A 22,428-nucleotide genomic window follows, 5' to 3' on the forward strand; every position below is an offset into this window, starting at 1 on the left:
CTTGCCAACAGCGCTCGGCAGACCAGATGGTCACCCATCCAAATGCTAGACGAGCCCGACAGCGCTTAACTTCGGTGATCTGTCGGGAAACATTTTTACGTATACTTATATAATTATAGTGGAGTAGAAGTGTGTAGCACCTCCCTAACATCGAAATATCTACCTATGATAAAATAAAATTACAACTTACGAACATACTTAACACATGTTTCGCAGAATGTGACATAGTGAATAACATGGGGGATGTTTCCAGAATGAGATTTTCACTCTGCAGCGGAGTGTGCGCTGATATGAAACTTCCTGGTAGATTAAAACTGTGTGCCCGACCGAGACTCGAACTCGGGACCTTTGCCTTTCGCGGGCAAGTGCTCTACCATCTGAGCTACCGAAGCACGACTCACGCCCGGTACTCACAGCCTTACTTCTGCCAGTATCTCGTCTCCCACCTTCCAAACTTTACAGAAGCTCTCCTGCGAACCTTGCAGAACTAGCACTCCTGAAAGAAAGGATATAGCGGAGACATGGCTTAGCCACAGCCTGGGGGATGTTTCCAGAATGAGATTTTCACTCTGCAGCGGAGTGTGCCTTCCTAATTCTCAGTATAAATACATACTGTGCTACAAATAACTTGTATGATAAGTTGTCGAGCCTTCCTAGTTTTTTCATAACGAAAGAAGAAAGCGTCCAATATTGGAGGTATTCGACACAGCTAAGGTTGGACTGTAAGCCCTGAGCTAAAACGACAGCAATTTTATTAAGAGAATGTCTCTCCACAGGATCCTCAAGCAAACTTTTGCTGGAATGCTGTAACACAGATACCAAGCGGAAGAGTTCACGATGTTTAAGAAAAGCAGATCGAAGGACTACGAAATTACGGATGTCAACAGGTGTGAACTGAGACAACAAACTCGATTCTCTTAATAAGAAGCGAAAAGGAGGTGATAGTGATGATGATTGATAAGGAAAGTTAAAACTTCGGGCTGTCTGCTGGCTGTGCGATGGGAACACAGAATTTCGTGTCGCTTGCCATCGTTGTAGCAGAAGTCTACTGGAGGGAGGGGGGTCAGCTTGTGCGAGGCGGCGGCGGCGGCTACGGCGGCGGCGGCGGCGGCGGCGGCGGCGGCGGTGGCAACAGGTTCGGAACAATGGTCGGTAGCATCGCCCGCGGACAAGCTACCGACACCCAGCAGCCGCCAACCGTATACACGCCAATCCTGCACCTCATGGAGCTCAAAGTCTTACACCGACGATATACTGCACTGTGTTCGCAACAACATTACAGTGTAGTGACACTAGTCATGGGACAGTGGTGTGCGCCGGCCGCGGTGGTCTAGCGGTTCTAGGCGCGCAGTCCGGAACCGCGCGACTGCTACGGTCGCAGGTTCGAATCCTGCCTCGGGTATGGATGTGTGTGATGTCATTAGGTTAGTTAGGTTTAAGTAGTTCTAAGTTCTAGGGGACTGATGACCACAGATGTTAAGTCCCATAGTGCTCAGAGCCATTTGAACCATTTGAACCAGTGGTGTGCACACATGCAGATGGCGGAAGTACCGAGTACGCAACGTATAGAAGGAGGTTGCTAGGTTCACCGGACTTGCATACGATGTGACGTCATTATGACGTATAGCCCCTACATCGAAAACGATAGAAACCGTATATCGACTATTCGACTTTTGTGAACTTTCGAGAGGTTGTGACAGGGTAGCGCTGTGCTCTGCGCCATTCGTTTAGATGTGTTTTGCGTTCCTTGCGTTTAAATCGTGTATTGTACTGTGTTTGTGTCCTGTGCGTTGTTTTTCGTTTGCTCGTCTCTAATTATGTGTTCAGCATTCGAGAGACTAATGAGAGAAAAGCTGAAAGAGTTCAGCATCGATGACGACGGGCAATTGCGTGGTTATTGTGAATCTCAAGCAGAAATTGATGTACTTCTGACCCAGCTGAAGTGCGTCGGTTATTCGTACTCGGTGAGAAGAAGCACTCAGCAGCCAAAATTTTTAGATGCGTCAAGACACTAACCTTTGGTTAAGATTACATTGAGAAATCCACTTCCCCTCGTATCTCATCTCCGGTCGACGATTTTTCTTCAACAATGCCTCATATTTTTCTTTTTAAGTTCGAAATTCAATCATTCTACACACCAGTCATTACTGGACACTAAGACCTGTCTCTGCGGTCCGAGTGTAAAATTACTTGGAATTATGGTTGATAAAAGACTATCTTGGGATGGACATATAAATTACTTAGCTAACAAACTTGTATGAGTTCTCTTTCAGCTATATAAATTAAGAGAAAAGAGTCAGCAAGAGTATGCTGCTACAATCTAATATGTACTGACAAGACCAATTGTATGAAACCATGTTAAAATATTGATAATAAATAAATATTATTTTCGGCGTAAGCGTTCAATACAACAATCACACAATCTAATCTGGTCGGGAGATAAGAAGACTTCACTTTTTTACGACACGTGTTGTCTGTGGTGTTTTCAAGGCCACGGTCAGGAATATTTCTACTAATATCCAGCTCTTTTACTTTTATTTTGGCGAAATACATATACGCTGCCACACTGAGCTGTTATCAGAATCGCACGTGTCAAAACAAACCACTAGCTGACGACAGTTTAGAATCTCGAACGTTCGTAAAAGTCGATAGCTGTGTTAATCGACTAAAGTGTATATGCGTCATAATGACGTCATATCATATCCAGGTTGGGTGAACTTAGCATCCTCCCGTATAAAAGGGCAATGCATTGGCGGAGCTCTCATCCGTACGCAGGTGATTCATGTGAAACAGTTTCCGACATGGTGATTTCCGCACTACGGGAACTGAGAGACTTTAAACGCGGAATGGCAGTTGTATCCAGAGACACGGTACATTCCATTCCGCAAATCGTTAGGGAATTCAATGTTTCGGCACGAGGGTGCCGAGAATACTAACTTTCAAGCATTACCTCTCACCACGGACAAAGCAGTGTCCGACGCCTTCTCTTAACGGCCGAGAGCACAGGCTTTGTGTAGAGCTGTCAGTCGTAACAGACAACACTGACTGAGATAACCACAGAAGTCAATGTGGAGCCCACGATGAACGCATCAGTTAGGACACTCCGGCGAATTTTGGCTACGGCAGCAGACGACCGACGCGAGTGTCTTTGCTAACAGCACGATATCGCGTGCGGCTCTTTCCTGCGCTCCTGACAATATCGGTTGGGCCCTACACGACTGGAAACCGTGGTCTGGTCAGACGAGTCCCGTTTAAGATGTTGAGAGCTGATGGTAGGATTCGAGTGTGGAGCAGACCTCGCGACATCATGGACTCAAGTTGTCGACATGGCACTGTGCAAGCTGGTCACGGCTCCATCATGATGTGAGATGTGTTTACATGTAACGGACTGGGTTCTCCGGTCCAACTGAACCGATCATCATGTTCGGCAACTTGGAGACTATTTGCAGCCATTCATGGGTTTTATGTTTCCAAACAACGATGGAATTTTTATCGATGACAATGCACCATGTCATCGGATGACAGTTGTTCGGGTTTGGTTAGCGAATGATTTGGTCACCCAGATTGCCCGACTTGAATCCCATCGAACATTTATGGAACGTAATCAAGAGGTCAGTTCATGAACAAAATTCTGCACCGCTCCACTTTCGCTATTGTGGACGGCTATAGAGCAACACGGCTCAATATTTCTCCAGGGGACTTCCAGTCACTTTTTGAGTCCATGCGACGGCGAGTTGCTGCACTACACCGAGCAAAAAGAGGTTCGACGCGATCTTAGGAGGTATCCCCAGAATTTTATCGCCTCAGTGTAGGTGTTAACAGCGAATTCCGCTGGATGCAAATGATGAATTCTGGTGGAAGTAAATGATAATCATGAAAGTTAAGTGTCAGAGTTAAGTGTTAGAAAGTCATTTAGTTTTTATCTGGTGTATACTTTCATGTGTTAATGAAACGTGAACAGTAAAGAGTATAGAAAAGGGAACTGAATGTTCTGATAAATGTTACTTCAGAAGAATAGTGAAGATTAGATGCCTCAATTGGATTGAATCGGGCAGAAATGAGTTTTAAAGCACAACTTGATTGAAAGAAGGGCTCAATTAGAAACAAATGTCTTGAGGAATGAATCAAGAAAAAGGTAACTGTGTAATGTAAATGGGGGCAGGGGGAGTTAACTGCACAGTGAGAGCTACACTTGACTACAGTACCTAGGTTCAAATGGCGATAGTGTGCAGTAGTAATGGAGAGACGAAGACGTTTGGAGAGGCTAGACTAATATGGACAGTTGTACCAACCACTACAGCAAAGACGCACAGAATCTCAGAAATATACGAGGATAAAAGATATCTGCGTTAAAAGAAGTGACTTTCCGTTGGAAGTAAACAACACAGTGAATAACTAAAAACACGACCGGTACGCCATTTTGTAATAAATTCTGGTTGAAAAAAGGAGAGAGTGATCTGAGTCTGTGTAATCAGAGAGAGAAACAGAGATTAGACACTCGAAAAGAATCCTGATGGTCTGCGAATCGAAATTATACAGGACTGCGGTAAAAGCTAGTGGAGACGTTTTATCCAGAGGTATATCTGATCGTGTTCTTCATCAAAAAATACAAAAACGGCTAAAATAAGAAATTAGGATGACCGACGGCAGCTAGAATTTGACACAAGCTTCCTGATGGCGTGGGCAAAGACACCATTCGACAGGGCAGTATTTTAAAACTCAGCACTCTTTATGACGAGACGAGGACGATACAGCCATGTTGTAGATCTACTTGAAAATGAATCACGCCTGAAATTAGTAGTGCTCGATGACGTACAGCTTTAAAATACAGTCCGGCGGAATGACGCCTTTCGTCAAATGTACCGAGGCCCTCGTTCACCGGGAAGAAATTGATTCCAGTGGAGTTGTGTGAAGTGACGCCACTGCGTTGGTACCGTCATGTGAACGAAATGGCTTAACCCACAGGAATCGCGAGACAAGATCAGGAGGAAGGCCCCATGTTCGCATGGAGACGTGAGACCTACATCTGCACCTACATCTATTTACTTACTACACAAATCAGGGAACTGTGCGTCACTGAAGGCACACTGTACCACTACTAGTCATTTCCGTTCCCGTTCCACTCGAAAATAACGAAAAAACGACTATGTATATGCCTCCGTAATAATCCTAATTTTTCTTGTCTTCGTGGTCCTTACGCGAAATGTATGTTGGCTGCAGTAGAATCGTTCTGCAGTCAGCTTCAAATGCTGGCTCTCTGCATTTTCTAAATAGTGTTCCTCGAAAAGAGTTTTGCCTTCCCTCCAGGGATTGCCATTCGAGTTCCCGAAGCATCTCCGTAACGCTTACGTGTTGTTCGAATCTTCCGGTCACAAATCTACCAGCCCCGTTTTAAATTACTTCGATGTCTTCCTTTAAGCCAACCTGGTATAGATTCCAAACGCTCGAGCAATACTCAAGAATAGGTCGCCATAGTGTCCTATATGCGGTCTGCTTTACAGATGAACCACACTTTCCCAAAATTCCACGAATAAATCGAAGTCGACCATAGGCCTCCCGTTCCACAACCCTCACATGTTCGTTCCATTTTATAGCGCTTTGCAGCGTAACGCTTAGATATTTAAACGACGTGACTGTTTCACACGGGCGCTCCTAACGCTGTACCTGAACATTACGGGTTTATGTTTCGTAATCATCCGCATTAACTTGCATCTCTCTATGTTTAGAGCTTGCTGCCAACACACCACCCAGAAATTTTGTCTAAGATCCTAGAACCATGAAATTAGTGACGCCAGCAACTGAGGACTGATAAAGTGGAGGAGGTTCTCAGCAGAGTGTCTGTCGTGCCACAGTATCGGTGAATGCTGCCCGAAGCTTGCCTTCTCCCGCGTTTACATTAGTGGCTGCAGCTACTCTTGAACACCCGACTCTCTGAGGAATCCATCCTCCACTCCTCGAGAATATGACCGTCCGCGGCCCTATCGAACTCGGTTAAGTTCTTCCGCTTCTCGATCACCTTGAAACTTGCACTACCTGCTGGTGAACATTTCCTCCCGCTGTTTGCCACGCCGCTCGACACGAACTTCTCCTGACGGTGCGACTGAGTTTGCAGCCCGGCGAGGTGCTCGGGGCACTCACCCGCGTCCTTGTCGTCGTCGTCGTCGACGTCGCTGACGTTCTCGTCGTCCTCCTCGTCGTCGGGCTCCGCCGTGTGCCCCGCCTCGCTGCCCGAGTGCTCGCCGCCGGAGCCCGCGCCGCTCTTGCTCAGGTTCAGCACCGGCGAGTGGCCGTTGCTCGAGCCTGCAACACACAACAGCTCGACGTCACTCTCCACTTTGCCTCCTACATACAGCTGGCATCGAAAACACAATGACACTCCCTTGTGTCACTAAACATAGGTATCAGAGACTGAAGGATTGCACCTCCGGTTCTCGTGGTTGCTGGCGAGTCTACCAGATTGTATAGTCGTGGTCCATGAAACCTTTTTGTTCCTAATGTTTCGGGCAGAGCTGCCTTGGACATCTTCAGAGGTTCTCTAGTATCCGCCGGTTCTTATAGATTCAATACTCAGCGGATCCAAAGGCGTCTCTGAAGATGTCCGACACAGTTCTGGACTAAAAGTCAAGTACAAAAAAGTTTCATGCACCACGGCCATACAGCTACCAAGAGTGGTGTTCCTGGACCCGCTGCGTCTTATCGATTCAATACTCAGTGGATCCAAGGGGCATCTCTAAAGATGTCCAGCGCAGTTCTGGACGAAACGTGGAGAACGAAAACTTTGATGCGCCACTGCCATACAACCACAAAGATTCACTAACAAACTAAAGGCACACCTCGCCAGCAGGGGATATAGGGACCGCTGTAAATACAGGGCTATTACAAATGATTGAAGCGATTTCATAAATTCACTGTGGCTCCATTCATTGACATATGGTCACGATACACTACAAATACGTAGAAAAACTCATAAAGTTTTGTTCGGCTGAAGCCGCAATTCAGGTTTCTGCCGCCAGAGTGCTCGAGAGCGCAGTGAGACAAAATGGCGACAGGAGCCGAGAAAGCGTATGTCGTGCTTGAAATGCACTCACATCAGTCAGTCATAACAGTGCAACGACACTTCAGGACGAAGTTCAACAAAGATCCACCAACTGCTAACTCCATTCGGCGATGGTATGCGCAGTTTAAAGCTTCTGGATGCCTCTGTAAGGGGAAATCAACGGGTCGGCCTGCAGTGAGTGAAGAAACGGTTGAACGCGTGCGGGCAAGTTTCACGCGTAGCCCGCGGAAGTCGACGAATAAAGCAAGCAGGGAGCTAAACGTACCACAGCCGACGGTTTGGAAAATCTTATGGAAAAGGCTAAAGCAGAAGCCTTACCGTTTACAATTGCTACAAGCCCTGACACGCGATGACAACGTCAAACGCTTTGAATTTTCGGCGCGGTTGCAACAGCTCATGGAAGAGGATGCGTTCAGTGCGAAACTTGTTTTCAGTGATGAAGCAACATTTTTTCTTAATGGTGAAGTGAACAGACACAATGTGTGAATCTGGGCGGTAGAGAATCCTCACGCATTCGTGCAGCAAATTCGCAATTCACCAAAAGTTACGTGTTTTGTGCAATCTCACGGTTTAAAGTTTACGGCCCCTTTTTCTTCTGCGAAAAAAACGTTACAGGACACGTGTATTTGGACATGCTGGAAAATTGGCTCATGCCACAACTGGAGACCGACAGCGCCGACTTCATCTTTCAACAGGGATTGGAAAACCGATGGATCGGTCGTGGTGGAGATCATGATCAGCAATTCATGTCATGGCCTCCATGCTCTTTCGACTTAACCCCATGAGATTTCTTTCTGTGGGGTTATGTGAAAGATTCAGTGTTTAAACCTCCTCTACCAAGAAACGTGCCAGAACTGCGAGCTCGCATCAACGATGCTTTCGAACTCATTGATGGGGACATGCTGCGCCGAGTGTGGGAGGAACTTGATTATCGGCTTGATGTCTGCCGAATCACTAAAGGGGCACATATCGAACATTTGTGAATGCCTAAAAAAACTTTTTCAGTTTTTGTATGTGTGTGCAAAGCATTGTGAAAATATCTCAAATAATAAAGTTACTGTAGAGCTGTGAAATCGCTTCAATCATTTGTAATAACCCTGTAATGTACGAATAAATTCGCCACAAGTGCCATATTATTTGAACTGTTGCGCAGTTTCGACCATCAGACCCGATCGTCCTCACATATTCAATTTTCTGTTGGCAATGAAAAGTGTAAACTCTTCCAGATGAGTACTACAAAAAATCCAAAACATGTCGGATACACGATGAATCACACGAATCTAAAGGCTGAAAATTCAATTAAATACCTAGCTATTACAATTACGAATAACTTTAACTGAAACAATCACCTAGATAATGTTGCGAGAAGACTGCGATTTATTGGCAGAACACATATAAATTGCAACAAGTCTACGTTCGTCCTCTTCTGGAGTACTGCTGTGCTGTGTGGGATCCGCATCAGATGGGACTGCCGGAGGACATCGTAAAAGTCCAAGGTAGGGCAGCTCGTTTTGTATTATCGTGTAATAGGGGTGGGAGTATCATGGATATGATAAGCGAATTGAGGTGATTGTCATTAAAACAATGGAATTTTTGGTTGCCGTAAGTATTCTCATTAAACTTGAAACAGCAACTTTCTCTTCCGGTTGGGAAAATATTTTGTGGGCGCCCATCTACATAGGAAGAAATAATCATCATAAAAAAGATAAATCAGAGCTCGCCTGGAATGACTTCAGTGCTCGTTTTCCCCGCGCGCGGTTAGAAAGTGGAATGGTAGGGAAATAGTTTAAAATTGGTTCAGTCAACCCTCTTTCAAGCACTAAATTGTGAACTGCAGAGTAATCATGTAGATGTGGATGCGTTAACATGTTAGTTGGTTTAAACACCACTCGGCACCGTCTTCAACACAGATTTGTGAGTTGCATCTGCTGTCTTTACTGTACGACCATGACAGAAACTAATCAGTAAATCACATAATTTGCGACCTGTGGCGGTTTTATCTGTACGTTGTTCCTTTGGGTGACAGCAGCAGAAAAACCAACATAGTGGACCTAATGCAAACGCTGGTTTGAACAGTTCTCTTTTAGGTATGGTGTTGTTGAAGGTGGTAGCACGCCTTTGCCTTCCTAGAACAAGTTAACTGGTTCAATTAGTCCTATACAGGCAATTAGTAATAAAACGATAGCCGAAACTACATGGAGCTGTAGAGCGTTGGAACAAGTTGGTCATAGGAAGCCAAGGGCTGGAAGCGCTCTAGACTCTACAGTGTTATTACGACAGGCGTGGACGCTCTGGCCACCAGCTAACGTCCTGAATGCTGTCAGATCCATTGTGAGTAGTTCAATTAGATGTCCGACAGAATAAAATTCGACATCAGATGACGAAGGGGTGACTGGCAGCAGGTTTTTGCGCAGTGTGATGTTTTCGGACGTTGATTCCCTTCTGTCCTCAAGTCGTTCCTCGAAACAGCCTCGAAGTTGGTCGGTGTAGTTTTATTACGCCACTGTATGAAAGGCGAGGAGCCTCAGTTTTCAGTGGTAAATTCAAACCACGTTACATTAGCAGACGTGGAAGCCTTAAGTTCCAAATTGAAACCTAATTGTATAGTGGATTCTGTCGAGATTGTTACGAAATGAAATCTTTCTGCTGCAAGACTGCCTTTTTACTCGGCAGATTTATTCCTCAAGACTGGCAATTTCAACTATTTTACCTTTCTTAGTTAAACCCAAAGCTCACCAAAACATAGCAAGAACTTAAATATATGAAACGGATTAGTATCGAAGCTCCAGAACGCAGTAACTGTTCGCTTACATCGTACTAAAGCAGTGAGAGTTGGCAGGAAAGAAGAAAGATTAGTGTTTAACGTCCCGTCGACAATGTGATCATTAGAGACGGAGCACAAACTCAGATTAGCGAAGTACGACGAAGGAAATTGGCAGCGCCTTTTCAGAGGAACCATCCAGGCATTTGCCCTAAGCCATCTAGACAAATTACGGAAAACTTTAATCTGGACTGTCAGTTGGTAGTTTCAACCGTCGTCTTCCCCAATACTTGCTAATCACTACACCACCTCGCTCGGTAGTGAGAGTTGGGAATTCTGATGTTCCAATACTATCTAAGATAGTGGGAAGTCAAGTACGTGTTTGTATTGCGCGTATAACTGCAACGACAGCGCAGTGTTTGAGTACGGAATGAAAGAAATGGAGAGAGTGAACCCTGGTAACAGCACACAGCCTGTTCTCGAATACGTTCATTCGAACTTCAGGACGTAACGCGCATCAACGATGACGAACACACTCAGTCCACCAAACACTGCCGAACGGTGTGGCGTTCATCCCTGGAGACTGGCCCAAGATCTGGTGATGAGAAACATTGCGTCACCATTGGCGACCAAATACTGTAGACGAAATTCTCTCGCATCGTCAGGATTCGAATCGGTTACATGAGGATATCGGCTTCGAAGTTGAGAAAGAAAATGGTAGATTATACAGCGTCACTCGTTTAAGATTGTAACAACCCTATCACCTTTCCAGTACTCAGGCGAGCGTTTCTGGGGTTGGACGCCGACAGTAGAAGCAGAAGAGGGTAATTCCTTCCATTAGCGTCTATGGACAACATTTTAAATGGGCTCAGCGCTAGTTGCTTCCCTGTCTGCGCTGCAGATGCACGACGCGTGTGGTGCGGAATGAGATATTGTTGCGGAAGGGTAGCTATGGAGTGGTCGCGATCAATTACTGGGGAGACGTCGTGCAGTGGTGAGTCGACCGGCAGATATCCTTCACGGAGGCGTCTGCTGACCACACGCGTAAGCCACGATGGATAGCCCACCGCGATACTGTACGGACAGTAACATGTGGGCCGAGCCGATAGGGCCGAGGGAAGCGGCTGCTGGCTACTTCATCCCTCTGTGTAGTCGCCCAGCGAGGCTGTGGTAATAGCCAGCAATACCAAGCTTCGCAGACGACAGACTTCAGTGTTCACAGATACTTCACTCCTTCTTTTACGCGATAAATATAAATACTATGCCACTGTAGTTTGTAACATTTTCCGAATTACAGCGACTATTTAACCTCATCATCGATTGATTTTTATTTTGTTTATTCACTGAATGTTTGTGACTGCGAGGTTTTTTTTCCATCTCTGTAGGGGACAATGTGCTGTAGTAGAGCATAACCCATTTCATCCAGCAGTTACAGGTTCTCCTGTTGTGACACCTTTTATGTTGGGTAACTGTGTGCTTATTTAAGTTAGTAGAATTTTTAACTGCATATAAATGCATAGCTGAGAGGAATATGTTGTATAAGTTTCGTTCATTCCAAATCCCGTCATGCCCCTTATGGCTGAGCAATACACCTATGTCAAAAAAACTCCAACTGGCTTGTATATCTTCATACTATCTCAGTGGTCTTGATAATGTGATATTGAGATCTTAGAACTGCTTTATGTTGAGAATTTCCGTCTAATTCTGTAGAAGATGATGAAAAACTTGAAAATCTAGTCAGTGAAGAGAATATTGTCTTCTTCTGTTGGAATTAATTGAAGTACTTTTGCTCAATAGCCGGCCGGGGTGGCCATCGGTTCTAGGCGCTACAGTCTGGAATCGCGCGACCTCTGCGGTCGCAGGTTCGAATCCTGCCTCGGGCATGGATGTGTGTGATGTCCTTAGGTTAGTTAGGTTTAAGTAGTCCTAAGTTCTAGGGGACTGATGACCTCAGAAGTTAAGTCCCATAGTGCTCAGAGCCATTTGAGCCTTTTTTTTTCTTTTCTTTTTTTCTTTTCTTTTTTTTTTTTTTTTTGCTCAATAAGTTGTTCTTTCTGTATCAGGCTGCTACATCATCACAAACCGTCGTAGGTTTTTCTGGTATATAGACAGTCTCATTGATTTCTTCGTTTTCTAGCTTGCGCGGAAAGATATAGGTGTTCGTTTCTTCCGCACGCTGTTCGAGAGTGGAATAATACAGAATAATTGTCAAGATAGTGTGATAAATCTGTGCCAGGTACTTATATGTGGTTTGGAGAGTATCCATGCAGATCTACATTGCGTTGGAGTGAAATCGATAGTGCTTCGACGATAATATAGGGAGGAAATGCATATTTGAATTCAGGAAAACAAAAAGTTGCATGATCGTCCTGCAAGAGTGAGTGTAATATAGTCTGCTGAGGCCGAATCTGTTGATTTATTCTTTTATTTCACTCTAGCATATTTTAGGTTTTAATTATTCTGTACACGGAATTTGTTGGGAAGTCACAGCATAGGTCTGCAGCTATTCAAAGCATCCTTCGGTCCGCAGATAGAATTTTTTTCGTTTCGTTACATGAGATAATCCATGCTTGAGATCTATAATGTGAACTGTCGCTACTCTTTGGCTTCCGTTATAGGTGACGCTTCATGGTGGCCACAGCCAAGGAAAGACATTTATTGAAATATTTTCTTGGAATGTGGACGCATATCTAATAAATCTCATAACTAAAATCAGTTTCCGTCATATGCTTAATAGGCTGTATATACTGACGCGGGAAATATTTTACGGAACTGAAGAGGGGCGACCCAACTTACGTCACCCTTTCATCGAGTAGATGATGTAACTTGGGTTGTTTTATATATATATATATATATATATAATATATATATATTTTTTTTTTTGTGAGTAGAGCAAACCAAAGACAGCGATTCATTGGCAGAACACTTAGAAGGTGCAACAGGTCTACCAAAGAGACTGGTTATACTACACTTGTCCGCCCTATTCTGGAGCATTGCTGTGAGGTGTGGGATCCGCATCTGGTGGACCTGACGGATGACATCGAAAAACTACAAAGAAGGGCAGCTCGTTTTGTATTATCGCGAAATAGGGGAGATAGCGTCACAGACATGATACGTCAATTGGAGTGGCAATCATTGAAACAAAGGCGTTTTTCGTTGCGAAGGGATCTTCTCATGGAATTTCAATCACCAGTTTTCTCCTCCGATTGCGAAAACATACTGTTGAAACCCAACTACATAGGGAGAAATGATCATCACTATAAAATAAGAGAAATCAGGGCTCGCGCAGAAAAATTTAAGTGCTCGTTTTTCCCGAGCGCCGTTCGAGAGTGGAATGGTAGAAAGACAGCTTGAAGGTGGTTCATTGAACCCTCTTCCAGGCACTTCATTGTGAATAGCAGAGTATTCACGTGGATGTAGATGTTGTCTCAAGGTGCGTGAAATCTTTTCCGGGCAAATTTTATTCTGCCTACCCTGCGCTATTATGCAGTTTATAATAATCATTCTTCTTATACATTAATTTGACAGTTGCTATTTAATTCTCCCAGGCGCTAAAGCAATCCGGTGTCATACTCTGACAGTTGTAAAGGAAATCTGTGAGACTATGAATAAATTTAAGCAGATGGTGAGTAGGTCACAGGTAGTTGCAGATACTAACCGTTGTGCGAACTGAGGTCCCGCACCTTGTGGTCCAACGCCAAGGCCCGTTCCGTCTCGCCGCGCTCTTCTCTGAGCCTGCAACACACAACGGGATCACGCCGTTAGCAAAATCGTCAACCAGCGACGTGGTAGCCACAACACATTCAAAGCATATACATTACAATGAAATATGTCACGTCAACGAAATCAAACTCACTCCCTAAGTAATACAGTCTTAGAGGTAAAATTCAAACATTGAAACTACAATGAAATCTTCTCGGATTATTAGTCGAGTCGTTGCGTTGTGTTGCCGCAACGTTTCGAGGAGCTTCGTACTCGTCATGTTCAGGCGAAGTGAAAAGAAGGAAGGAACACGTTGAAACGTTGCGACAACTTGACGTCGTGACTCAGCTGGTAACCCGAGTGGATTTCATCGAAGAAATTCTACGATAATGCCTGAGTTCCATATTGATACTGTGTGTTCCATAACACAAATTAGTGACATGTTCTTCTTTTTATACACAATTATCGACGATGTCCGGTATTCTATGCACAGTACACAGTGCGAAAACGATCGTTTTTAAATAACAGACTAAAGTGAGACAGTATGTACACATTTGACGCAGCGAAAGTAAGAGAACACTCACACTACCCTGACTACAGAATTGCACACCGCTGACATAGTCATATAACTTCTTGTCAAAAACTGAGTAATTTTTTTTCGTTATTGTGGAAGAAGAATGTAAAACAAAGAACCGCCGCATAGCGATTTCTCTCGAACAGCACAAAGGTTACAACCAACATGCCTAAATCTATCAAACGGCTGACCCAACTCGGTAGTTTCGTATTGGGAACACATCGGACTGATCCCCTTCGGTTTCATTTATGCTTATAGGATTTTAATATCAGTGCCTGGACATCCGTTATCAGTTCCTAAGGCAGTGTGACGCAATTCTAAAATAAATTCGAAGAAGTCGTCTTTGAAGATTTATGAGGTAAGTACAAAATATTTCGAACTTACTAAACGTAAATAAGAGTATAGCGTAAAAGTCCGGTAATGGTAAGGTCGCTGGTTCGAAACTTGCTAGTTGTAAATTTCTTTTCTCTCTTATTCTAATTCTAGATTTATTAAAAAATAAAAATGTTGTGTAATAAATAATAAATCATAACTTTTTAAATAAAAATAGACTATTTTTGATTACTAAGTGCATGAAAATGGGAATATTCACAGTAAAACAAAATTTGGAACAAAAATACAAAACATCAGCTAGAAAATAAAATACTTTTGTCTCTAGATATTAAACAGAATTGTTGGTTTATATAATTTTTTCAGTTAACGATAATGCATTTCGTATGTATGTATCAATTTTCTTCTATACCAACATTTCAACGTACAAACATACTTTATTGAGAAATTAGATTCAATATTAGTCAATTAAAATTTCCAATTTTTATTTTACCCATGAGATATGATTGGCGGAAACCTGCGAATCGAAAAACCCATTGTTATTTAACATTTTTTGCTACCATTTGCGATTTTCTTTGTATTTATCTTTTGCACACGGTGTTTCGAGAAGTAATTCCCAATTTCAAGTGCGTTTTGCTCGTGTTATGCCGTATCATCGTTAAACATGATTGCCATTTTCAGGGGCGTGTTTCGTACATTATGCCATTTGTTCATGATGTTTTCTGTAGTGAAAGGAATAAAACGATGCAGTTCATCTCAAATAAATGGCATAATACACGAAAATGCACCTCACAACATAAGTAAAAAGAAAATCGTGACTGGTAGTCGAAAAGATTATTTTATTAACAAACTCTAAATTTCCATTTGTTAGTAAATGTGGAATTTCAATGAAAGTAAAACAGAGTTACTATTAGCGAGATTCGAACCAGCTATTTTGCGATTATTAGTCCTTACATGCTTTGCATTCGGCTACCGGCCACTGCTATCAAATATTCGACATGTATTGTGCTTAACAGCGCTCAGAAGACTTAAACTAGAGAACCATTTTACTCGACGTTGCTGTCCCATTTGTAATTTTGGGATTAGATGTTGCCGTTACTAATTACCCACTTCACTATTGATGGGAAAATGCTTGCTGTAATTCTTCTGGAAGACGTTGTCTTAGTTCCATCCGCCATCTGATGTGCAGACGTTATCTGAAACGGCAAAACGCGTACGAAGCTCAAGACGTTTGAGCTTCACGCTTTTCAGAGGAACCTCGAAGCGACTTACTGCTACGAAAATAAAGAATATTTGGCCCGCAGTGCGCTGGGAGCCGGACGGCACGGACGCTGGCAGGTTAGCTATCTGAGATAAGGGCGCCAAATCAATAACGCTTATCGCGGGGCTCTCGCAGGAGGCATTTAATCATTTATCCAACAGAGCAGCGTGTTATTACCGATAATGATAAATATGACACCGACTGGCCGCCACGCAAGGATACGGAACGTGACGCCTCTCGGCTGTATCATAAACCAATCTGCGGGAAAGCAGATGTCACGGCCATATGGTGCCCCCTCCCCTCCCCTCCCCCACCCCTCCACCATCACAATTTCCGGACGGGTAGACAGGCGCAGATTTCTGCGTCGCGTCCGCCGCGACAGGTCGCGGGCGTTTGCGGAAAGGGGAGCGACCATCCGGAAAGCCGCGGCAATCCTTCCTCTGATAAGCACAGCTCTCAGATTAAGCAATACTGCGAAATTCATTGGTGGAGCTCCAAATCCATCTCTTACAGATGATGTCCCAGCGATTTGATAAATCGTCCAGACAGCTGCTCGTAATCATCTCGGATAAACCGTGCTGATGCTTCAGGTTAAATGCAGCAGTTATTCTTTCAAAAAGTTCACGACCGGTTTCGACTCCATCCTCATTCAAGTGAGCTACAGCTTTGTACCAACGGTAGCAAGACCTGACGCCATCTCTCCTTCTTTGAAATTTTCAACGATTTTGTTATTAAATACGGCAGATTGTCCCAGTAGGAATGGTCAGTATTCAGGGAAATGACAGGAACGATCTTTCGAAGTAAAACATTGTAGTAAATAAGTTCTCTTGAGAGGTATGAGCTGTTGTTCATTTGCCGGCCGCGATGGCCAAGCGGTTCTAGGCGCTTTAGTCCTAAACCGCGTGACTGCCAAGGTCGCAGGTTCGAATCCTCCCTCGGGCACGGATGTGTGTGATGTCCTTAGGTTGGTTTAGTTTAAGTAGTCCTAAGTTCTAGGGGGCTGATGACCTCAGATGTTAAGTCCCATAGTGCTCAGAGCCATTTGAACCATTTTTTGTTCATTTTCGATACTGTGAAACACATATCTTCTACAGCAAGCTCTTTGCTTCCCGTATTTTGGGAGAATTGCCCAAGACAAGAAAAAATCTGCCAGTAAACATGAGCTCTAAAGTGCGTACATTAACAGCTATGAGCACTTTTTCAGTAGATGAGATGTGTTTCACAGTACAAAAGGTGAGTAACTGCTGACAGCTCCTAAGGTATGCATTTTAGAGCCCATGTTTAGTAGACCTTTTTGCTTCCTATGATCGATACTGGCATATCCCTGAATATCGACCGTTCCTCCAGAGAGAACCTGTATACCAAAACACTGTGAAGAACGTGGGTGTAATTTTGGTTCAGCGCCTCAGCTGGGCAGAAAACCCCTCGCAACATGCTCGAAAACTTTCGCCTACCTCTATGACCTCAGAAAGCTGCGGAACATATTTCCATAGGATGTGTGCAATCACTAGGGTTACCAGGCCTCCACTGTTGCGAAGTAAACCAACACAGAATGTGTAGTGAGAGCTTACGGGAACTTGGAGGAGGATAACTGAAGAAATGAAGTGTAACAAGTCGTTTGACAGTGTCGTCTTTTCAGCCTCTTCACTCAACGTTTCTGTGCTGATGCTGTGATCTCCTTCAGGGGCCGCACTATTGTCTTACCGGCGTTAAGCTGTCTATTGAGTCCTGATTAAGCTCCCGACAGGGTGATGGAGGTCTTGAATATTGTATACAAAAATAAGACGTTAGAAAACAGCTGAGAAGCCACAGACCCACAACGACCACGAGTGTGCTCAGATTTACATACACGACTACCATTTCTAACTAGCAAAAATCGTAAGTTTCCGAACTTGATATTCCTTATTTTAAGGTAGTAAGTAGACAGACGTCGGTCACAAAGTGTTGATCAGGGTGGCAACGTTTAGACTTGGAATCACTTTTGTCTACGCCCCGAAACTCACAGACACAGGGTGCTCCAAAAGTTATCTTGCCTGTCGCCTTCAGCCGCTAAGACGCTGTGGCAGCCCGCTTGGAGAAGTCGGCCTGTTCTCCCCATAGGGCGGCAGACGCGGATCGCCATCGACGCTGGGGACGCCTCGCAGTTTTATAATTGACGTTATTGTTGGCGCGCTCGCGGCCCATTAGGACTTCTCCATTACGGGGCAAACCCTCTCCCCCTTCTCCCGTAAAAGCATTTCCTCATTAGACGCGCCCGGCCGGGGTAAAAATCCCGCGATTACAGGATTTCGGCGGGGCGATGATGGTCCCCGCGGGGCCAAAAGACTTATGCCGCCGCCGAGAGATTGCAGAGATAATTCCATCCATTTAAAAAATCATAAGATTACTTTTCGCCCGCTTTCGCCGACGCTGGGCGCCGCCTTCTCTTCGCAGTAAATGCGCCGTGAAATAATGCGAGGCGAGCGGCCAGGACCTGGGGGTTTAGTCGGTACTAATTGCGCGTCTAGCCGACTCGCACAATTACGTTCGTAAAGCCTTGTTTATAAGATAGTTGTACAGTTCTTCTGCAAGTGCTTGCTGGAATCCAAAAAGATTCTTCTTGGGTATGTTGCTGCGTGATACGTGCTGAAATGTTCAACGTTTCGGTTGCTATTGCCTGCAGCTTACACCACTGTGACTGCCGAAGAACCGTGGACTTTCTGAGGTGGGGCAGTTTGCATGTGTCTACGGAGGAGAAGGCCGTACCGTAGGTGCAGCATAACTGAGGAGTGTGGAGAGGCCAACCAGTGATATGGCTCCTGAAAAGAGGCAGCAGTCTTTTCAGTAGTTGAAAGCGCGACGGATTGGATGTCTGATTTATCTGGCTTCCTAGTATCAGCCAGCATGGCTTTCGTATGTTGGTACTGCGAGCGGCTGAAAGCAAAGGGAAAATCAGTCGCTATGTTTCCCAAGGAACGCAGCTCTGTCGTAGGCTGTTGCATCAAACCAGTCGTAAGACTGAAGACCACAACAGCGACAGTAACGATATATTAAAATTAAACGCATCAGTTACCAGTTGTATTGAAATTCATAAAAGACATCTTGGAAAACAACGATAGCTGCTAAATAAATCTTTTTCTTGTGCTAAGAGTTTCAATCCATATAATTTTCAACACATCTTGAAATTTCAAAGCATGATTTCGATAAAGACCATCTGTCAAAAATTTAAAGTGAAATCTGTTGCTACACTTACACATTTTAAACGTCAGACGCGAGCAGGTTGTTGGCTGAACGTATGTGACGCGTGTTTGAACATACAGGTTAATTCTTACAAAAACTTCGAAATACCAAGCAGCCCCTGTTAATAATGCTACTTATGAATAAGAGATAACGCCGTAGCTCATTTCGAAGAGGAAGATTCAGCTTCAGACGGCTGTTTACGTTTATTATTTCATTTAGTTTATGCTGAACACAACACGTTGGCTGTTTTTTCGTTGCGGTGGTGGTTTCCTGCAGCAAAAAAAGGTGTAAGAAAAAATGACTCCTTTATTTTAATTCGATTTGACAATTAACGTAAACAACAAACATTCTGAGACAATAACAGAGTTAATTTTGTGTTATTTAAATAGAAAATACAGCGTCATTTTATGGCATTTTTCATTCAGTAGCAAATACGATTCAACACATTTCTCAGTGTTTGAGACACAGTGTAGAACAAAAAAGACACACATAAATATCGCACCATATCGACATTCGGTGCCAGCACAGAGGTTACTCCTCTCGAATAGCGCCAAGGTAGTGGCCAAACGTCTCCATACGAAGAGCAGACCACCATCAAGTGTCTCACATGCCCTCACGCCTTGAAACACTGCGGGGAGGTTTGAAATTGGTGCAGACACTACTTATCAGGATTGGTAGGCCACCGCCTCCCCTTGCCGGACCGCCACTGGCAGAGAAAATTTCTTGAACCATCAGGATGCGAACCGGCTACCTTCGACCCGAGTGCCACAGCATATGACTGAGCAGCTATCTCGGCTACGGATGCGGTTGAGTTTTAAAATAATACGGGTACAGCAGAAGTGTCGCCATTATTTTCTCTAGTTTTGAAACAGTTCAATTTATTTCTGAAATGACAACATTTTCCGCGTGGACTTTTGGTGTTATAAGATGGAGGTAGTCTGATCTGTAGTTTTCCACAGTCGATACTTAGAGTGTTAGGACACCCGCTAAGTAAAAGCCAAAAGGTCAGTTTTAGCTACTTCGTGTTCATAATTTTAGTTGTTTCATGAGATGCTCATTACTTAGAGATAGTGCTTTAATCGATTTACTCTCCTCTCCGAGCGCTGATTGCAAAGGCACGAGTCTTCAGCCTTCTTGCTGGTTGGATGCGGCCTGCCACGAATTTCTCTCTTGCGACAGCCTCTTCATCCCGGAGTTGCAATTTCATCCTACATCCTCAATTATTTGTTGGGCTTATTCCAGTCTTTACCTTTCCATACAACTTTTGCACTCCATAGCTCCCTCTGGTGACATAGATATTATGCCCTTCTGTGTTAACACATGTCCTGTCATTTTGTCCCTTGTCCATAAGTTCTTTTCTTCGCCGATTCTCCGGAGTAGCTCCTCATTCTTTATCAGTCCACGTAATTCTCGCTTCCCACGCCCGGGTTCCCGGGTTCGATTCCCGGCGGGGTCAGGGATTTTCTCTGCCTCGTGATGGCTGGGTGTTGTGTGCTGCCCTTAGGTTAGTTAGGTTTAAGTAGTTCTAAGTTCTAGGGGACTGATGACCGTAGCAGTTAAGTCCCATAGTGCTCAGAGCCATTTGAACCATTTGAACCATCCACGTAATTTTCAGCACCCTTCTATAGCACCACACCTGCAATGCCTCTGTTCTCTTCTTTTTCGGTGTTCCTCAGTCCACACTTCACTACCATATAATGCTGTCCTCCAAACCTACATTCCAAAAATGTTTTACTCAAATCAAGGCATATTTTTTTTGGTACTGTTGACTTCTTTTGACCAGGAATCTCTTCTTTTTCTTTGCTATCTGGTTTTTACGCCCTCTTTGTTTCTTCTGTCTTGCGTTGTTTTGATTCCAAGGTTGTAGACTTTCTTCAGTTCGTTTACTTCGTGGTCCTCAATTTCTGATGACAAGTTTATCACTAGTCTCATTTCTGCTACTTTCGCATGTTCGTCTAACTATTAGCGCATACTCTTTGCTCATTCAATAAGTTATTTAATTGTGCTTCATTTTCAAGAAAAAAAAAGGTTCAAATGGCTCTGAGCACTATGGGACTTAACTTCTGAGGTCATCAGACCCCTAGAACTTAGAATTACTTAAACCTAACTAAACTAAGGACATCACACACATCCATGCCCGAGGCAGGATTCGAACCTGCGACCGTAGCGGTCGCGTGGTTCCAGACTGTAGCGCCTACAACCTCTCGGCCCCCCAGGCCGGCACTTCATTTTCACTGAGGATAGCAAAGTCATCAGCGAATCTTATCGCTGATAACCTTTCACCCAGAATATTAATACAATTCTTGAATCTGTCATATACTGCCTCTTCAAATGTCAATGGCGCTGTTACTGCGCCGTTCCTCCCTAACGCATTCCCTCCCACGCCTCAAGCCTCTCCCCATTACGTAACTTACAGCTCTGTTTAATGTAATCTCCCTCCTTCTCCTCCTTGCTTATTTGTATTTCAAAATGGTTCAAATGGCTCTGAGCACTATGGGACTTAACATCTGTGGTCATCAGTCCCCTAGAACTTAGAACTACTTAAACGTAACTAACCTAAGGACACCACACACATCCATGCCCGAGGCAGGATTCGAACCTGCGACCGTAGCGGTCACGCGGTTCCAGACTGAAGCGCCTGGAATCGCACGGTCACACCGGCCGACTTTGTATTTCCTATTATCTACTATTTATTGACCAGGTCACAGTTACGTTCTCGTATCTATTTTCGTTTTAAATAACTTTCATTTTAAATAACTAATCCCATCCCCGAACTTCTTTAATCCCGCAAAGGAAATGTGGAGACGAAAAAATAACGAAAAAGAAAGACAAATTTCAGTACGGGTGTCTTTGATGATCGAACCTCATGAACAGTTGGACAAATGACAAAAATTTAAGAGATGGGTTTTTCGGGGCCTTTGCCGCCCGCCGACAGTCTCATGCATTTCCCGTAAAGGCAAATTAGCGTCCCCGCTCCTAATTTTCATCTCCGGTCCCTGCCGCTCGCCCAAACTTTCCGCCATAAATTGAGTTGGCAGTAAGCGCCGTAGTCATTCATCGCACGTTCTGCGTCCATCCAATAAATACGGCGTCCCCCCGCCCCACTCCCAGCGTACGTCTCCTTTACACTCCGCAAAACTAATCCTAAGGGGATTTTCTCCCTTTTTTTCTTCGCTCCACTTTTTTTTCTGCTGCCTCCACTACCGCAAGAAGATACGACGGCAAGTGGAGAAGCGGGACAAGAGCAGGGAGAGGAGAGTAAGACAGAGCGGGAGCCACCAGGGGGAAGGAAAAATAATAATTTGGGCGGCTGATGGGAGCATCGTCTTAAAAGCAGAAGCGGTGCGCTAAATGAAGAGATATGACTTGCATATTCTCGGTGTAAAAAGGGACGCGACTGGCGGAGCCTTCACGGCGCGTCGGCATGATTCTTGTGCCGGGGAGGGACGGCCCGGCGCTGTGCTGCAGCGAAGGAAGCTTTCGGCAGGGTAGCTAGCTTCGCCGACCGTGCGAACTAGAGTGGT

General features: G+C 44.4%; 1 protein-coding gene across 1 annotated transcript in view; it reads right to left on the reverse strand.

Annotated features, from left to right (window-relative positions):
• LOC126092875 (dachshund homolog 2) overlaps positions 1-22,428 on the reverse strand; it is a 982,096-nt gene that overhangs the window by 343,431 nt on the left and 616,237 nt on the right. Inside the window, exons 7-8 of the mRNA XM_049908606.1 lie at positions 13,477-13,553; positions 6,139-6,300 (exon numbers count right to left, since the gene is read on the reverse strand). Coding sequence (XP_049764563.1) covers positions 6,139-6,300; positions 13,477-13,553 — 239 coding nt within the window. The remainder of the gene's footprint in view (positions 1-6,138; positions 6,301-13,476; positions 13,554-22,428) is intronic.

Source organism: Schistocerca cancellata, chromosome 7, assembly GCF_023864275.1.
Source record: "Schistocerca cancellata isolate TAMUIC-IGC-003103 chromosome 7, iqSchCanc2.1, whole genome shotgun sequence".
In the NCBI taxonomy this organism is placed as follows: Eukaryota; Metazoa; Arthropoda; class Insecta; order Orthoptera; family Acrididae; genus Schistocerca; species Schistocerca cancellata.